At 29.9% G+C, this 5,026-nt stretch overlaps 1 protein-coding gene across 1 annotated transcript; it reads left to right on the forward strand.

Annotated features, from left to right (window-relative positions):
- The first annotated feature begins 3,262 nt into the window (after positions 1 to 3,262).
- Positions 3,263 to 4,906, forward strand: LOC110031366 (tropinone reductase homolog At5g06060-like). Its single transcript, XM_020734531.1, has 5 exons — positions 3,263 to 3,369; positions 3,461 to 3,668; positions 3,786 to 4,002; positions 4,407 to 4,513; positions 4,605 to 4,906. The coding sequence occupies exons 1-5, from the start codon at positions 3,290 to 3,292 to the stop codon at positions 4,785 to 4,787; spliced, it is 795 nt and encodes a 264-aa protein (XP_020590190.1). The 5' UTR covers positions 3,263 to 3,289; the 3' UTR covers positions 4,788 to 4,906.
- Positions 4,907 to 5,026: the final 120 nt, after the last annotated feature.

Below are 5,026 nucleotides of genomic sequence, written 5' to 3' on the forward strand. Positions count from 1 at the left end.
TATATTGAGGTTGTCCCTTCAAAGTACAGCTTATTGGAATTCTTGGTTATTGGAGTAGTGCAAATAGAAATGCTTACAAGAATTTAATTTTGCAAACCTTGAGAAAATTTCAATTCAATCTTTAGCTGAATGAGTGTTTCTATGCCTGATTTAAACCTTGAGAAAATCCAAGGTCTCATCCTGGTCACAAAATTATCCCCCTCGAGGTAGACGACTTGATATGGAGGACGTTAAGCACTGATACACACCATAATCTCTTTATTGATTGTATTTTGCTTCTTTTTTGTTTTATTTTGAGCAAATTTTAGAATAAATACTTTATTAGTAATATATTAATAATTAAGATCATCTGAACAAAAATTTTAGAATTGGGCACTCCCAAAATTTTATTAGAAAGTATTCAAGGTACAAGGACAAATATTAGAAGGAAAAATAAAGGGAGTAATATAAACACATTGAATAGAAGAGCTGCTAAAATCTGCACAAAAAAAGCAACAAAATGCCTGTTGGTCGGGGCTCAGCTTATTCGATTAAAACTCTTTGGAGCCATCAGAGGGCCAAAGAATCGTTAGAATGGTCAAAAGCAAATATAGGATCTTGAGAGATAGACCAAGCATCCAACCATATGAAATTAAAGACCTAATAAATTAGCCTATAAGTTGCTCCTCACATGAGAAATCATCACAACACTTCTGAATTCCCATATTTCTTGTTTATTACTTTCAAATATTTTGTCTTTCGACCCAAGAGAGTAAAATCAGTTCTTACAAATGTATTTTGTCCCACAATATCATTTTGTTCTTCGTTGTTCTAGTCCCTCTCACGTTAGGTCTAGGGTGACAGTCTGCACCCTCAAAAAAAAAAAAAAGATTAGTTCCACCCCTGAGTAGGGAACAAAACCTGCTCTGTGATGTTGTAAAATATGTGTTGGAGTACTCTCATTCTCCCAAGGATCCCAAAACAAACTGATATTACTCCCATCCCCAATAGAGTTGGAAAAACTTTCCTTTTTAGATTTTCTTTGTCTGTTGGAGCTTGGAAAAGACATTGTAATTTGGAGGTACAACATTATTTTTTTCTATAGAAAGATTTACATGCATACCAATAAAATCTTAGTTATTTACACATTTAACCCAGCCTTCAAGTATCATGAAAGTATCTATTTCACTTATTGAAAGTTAATATGGTGATATTATTAATATGATATAAAAGAATTAGGTGGTATAAGTCGTAGTTTAGGTGTTAAATAAAAGTTGTAAACTTGGCTTTTCTTTTTTCTTTTTGAAATTTTTTGCTCCAATTAGGTGGAATAATAAGTGAAGATTGTGAATGGAACTTTTTTATTATCATTTTTAAAATTATTTGGACAATTAAATTAATTCAAATTTTAAAATTTATTATTAGAAATAATTTATTTTAATTTTAGGTTAATTATTAAATTAAAATTTAAGAAATTTAAATTTTATGTTGTTGTATTTAAAAACAAAGTAAATAATTCTTTCGATTATGATTAATTAATTTAATTTAAGTTATTGATAAAAACAAAATGTCTATCACGTGAACAACTATAAAAAAAGGGCATTTGCATGCATACCGCCCAATTGCTATGAATTTACAAATTTAACATTTAAATTGTACTTTCTACATTTATTCCACTGAAATGTTTCATATCATAATAATCAATATTTTAACTTTTAAAAAAATTAAATATAACTTTCATGCAAAGATCAGGTGGCCTATAAGTAAAAAATTTAAGTTTTGATGTTAGTTATGTAAATACATTTTCTAACTTATTTGCATATCACCCTATGGATGAAGCCGCCAAGCCAATCGGTTAATTTTTTTAGTGTTATTAATTGCTATTAATATTTCGTATTTTGTATTTATTATTTGATGAATAACGAAATTAATAATAATAATAATAATAATAATAATAATAATAATAATAATTTTTATATTAATATTAATTATTAAATAAAAATGTATGCTAAAAATTAAAAGTAAATTTATAAATAATAGCTTAAGAAACCGAAAATAAATAATAAATTTATATTATTACTATTATTTTTAAAGGAAAAATAAAAAATATATATAGCTAATAATAATAAATTTAAAGTATTTCTATTACAAAAAATAAAAAATCGAAGATTAAATTAAATTTATAAATAATAAGTTTATAGTATTAATTTTATTATTAAAACATATAAATACAAAATAAAAATTAACTTAAAAATAATAAATTTTAGCATTACCACAATTAAATAAAAAATAAACCGAAAATAAAAATAAATTTTAAAGTGATATATTTATAGTGTTACTATTATTATTAAAAAAGGAACAAAAAATAAAAAAAAAACAAATTTAAAAATAATCAAATTATAGGATTTCAGGGGGTGTAAATGTGCCGAGTCAAGCTCGAACCTTGTCATTATCTAGGTATGCTCATCTGCCAAACTGTGAGCTCAAGCTCAAGCTTAGCACATAGTGGTGGCAGCTGACTTACAAGCTTGCACTAAAAATCTAATTTTAGGGGAGCTCGCTAGAAAATGTATTGGTGGGCGGAGGAGGTTCATGCACAGCTCTTCAAAAAATGCATGGAAGTGATTGTAAACAGATTAATCGAGTCGGCTCATGATGCAACAAGCCAAGCTCAAGCAAGCTAGGTTTACTTGCACCCCTAAATAATACTAATATAATTAAAAGATGAAAACCGAAAATAAAAATTGAGCATAAGAATAGTAAATTTATAGTATTTCTATTATTATTTAAAAAATATAAATTGCAATTAAACTTTGATGAAGATAAATTTGCCACTACTATTTCATAGTGACAATATTTATTAAAGTATGTAGTAATAATAATGTTAAAATAGTATTAGGAGAAATAAAATGGTCCGGCGGGACATATTATATTCTGGCGGTTGTTTTGTAGCTCTCACGCCAACAAGTCTTATTTTTTATGATTTGAGCTGAGAAAAAAAAAGCACAAAAAAACAATCATAATTGCAGCAATATTCAGATACGAGATTATAGGCAAGCAACCTCGTCCATCGGCAGCACCTAAAGTCATAATCCTAATTTTCCGGCGAGACTAATGTTTTCCACAAGCGGAAAGACAAATTCTCGAGTTAGTTGTTTTATTACTATTAATGCTTTTATCCTTCTACATATAACGTAATTGATGAGGCAATGATTGTTACATATAATATATATTTATGTTTATGTGGGCTATATATTTCTCTTCGTATATCGGCCACAAGTAACTTATCATCTCTGTTCATCATTTAGATATGGCGACGGCTGATTTTGAGAAGAGATGGTCTCTTCAGGGAGCCACCGCTTTGGTCACCGGTGGCTCCAAAGGAATAGGATTTGTTCTCTCCTCCTTCTAATTTCTACTATTTTTTTTGAAGATTAATGAAGTCTGTACCAATCATAATTAACCATATGATAATATAAAGGAAAGCAATAGTTGAGGAGTTAGCAAGACTGGGAGCAAAAGTACACGCATGTGCTCGGAATCGACAAGAGCTAGATAAGTCTCTGCAGCACTGGCAATCCCTGAAGCTTGACGTCACTGCCTCCGTATGTGATGTTTCTTCTCGAGCTGAGAGAGAGAAACTAATGGAGAATGTCTCTTCTTTGTTCCAAGGAAAGCTCAACATACTAGTAAGTAACTAAATGCATTTTTAATTGTATATATATATATAGAGAGAGAGAGAGAGAGGGAGAGAGAATTTATTCTTCATATAAGTAGCTATATTTAAAATGTTTGTATGTATGTAGATTAATAACGCAGGGACGAATTTATTTAAGACTGCTCTGCAATTCAAAGAAGAAGATTATGATTTCTTATTGTCAACAAATCTGGAATCTGCATTCCATTTGAGTCAATTGGCTCACCCACTTCTCAAGGCCTCGGGAATGGGCAGTATTGTGTTCATTTCCTCTGTCGCAGGTCTTGTTGGATTTCCAGAATCAAGTGTTTATGGCATCACTAAAGGTAAGTGGTAAAATGTAAAAACTATTTTCAGAATAGATATGTTGGCATAATTTGATCTATTTTGCATTTTATTCTGCCATTTTTTTTCAAAATTTATTTTTTTATTTATATGAAAATTGTTTATTTACAGATAAAATTAACTATAATTTCTTGTTCTTTTTTTTCCAATTAATGACTTGCTAAGCTGCTTTAAAAACCTCTTATCTTTGTAAAACACGTGGTGTAAAATTCTAAATTATAATTCATTGTTTGTGTGCGAAAAAACAAATAAGAACTTGGAGTCAACAAAATTATTTATTTATTTATATTAATTCACTTGACCGATACTAATTTAAATCTCCCAATAGTTCTCCTAAAAATTTTTCAAATTTTACCATGCATGCATGATAACACGTATATCACAGGAGCAATGAATCAGTTAACCAGAAATCTAGCTTTGGAGTGGGCAAAAGACAACATCCGAGCAAATAGCATAGCCCCAGGGCCAATAGTAACTCCATTAATGCATGCTGTGAGAACAAAAACTACAACTCAAGCTCCATCAAATTTACACACAAACACATTTAATATGTTTAATTTGTTTAAAATTGTAATAATTACAGTATTTTGAAGCGAAGGGCACCATTCCTGCAATAGAAAGTATGGGAATTCCGCTAGGACGTGCAGGTGATCCAGTGGATGTGGCCACAATCGCAGCATTTCTTTGCATGCCTACATCTTCTTATATCACGGGTCAGGTTATTGTTGCCGATGGGGGAATGACTATGGGACGTTTTGCTTCATGAAGCTAACTAATTATCAAATATTTCCAAGGATTTGAATAGTTATCCCAGCCCTGCTGTTCTTCTTTGTTTTTAAAAAATCTTTTTGTTGATGTTTCTTGTGTGTATTAAATAATTGGGATAAGTCAATTAATAGTTTTGATGAGTTATATATTCAACTGTGTGATAATCCATGCTTGAGAAAACCTTCTTTTAATTTGGATATTGCTTTAGATATATATATATATGCACCTGGACCGATC

This window comes from Phalaenopsis equestris, unplaced genomic scaffold, assembly GCF_001263595.1.
Source record: "Phalaenopsis equestris unplaced genomic scaffold, ASM126359v1 Scaffold000803, whole genome shotgun sequence".
Taxonomy (NCBI): Eukaryota; Viridiplantae; Streptophyta; class Magnoliopsida; order Asparagales; family Orchidaceae; genus Phalaenopsis; species Phalaenopsis equestris.

Excerpts from the sequence above, each read along its gene's own strand:
- LOC110031366 (XM_020734531.1), top strand. The coding sequence starts at position 3,290 with ATGGCGACGGCTGATTTTGAGAAGAGATGGTCTCTTCAGGGAGCCACC. Across the intron at positions 3,370-3,460 it reads GGTGGCTCCAAAGGAATAGG|GAAAGCAATAGTTGAGGAGT; the intron begins ATTTGTTCTCTC and ends GATAATATAAAG. Across the intron at positions 3,669-3,785 it reads AAGGAAAGCTCAACATACTA|ATTAATAACGCAGGGACGAA; the intron begins GTAAGTAACTAA and ends GTATGTATGTAG.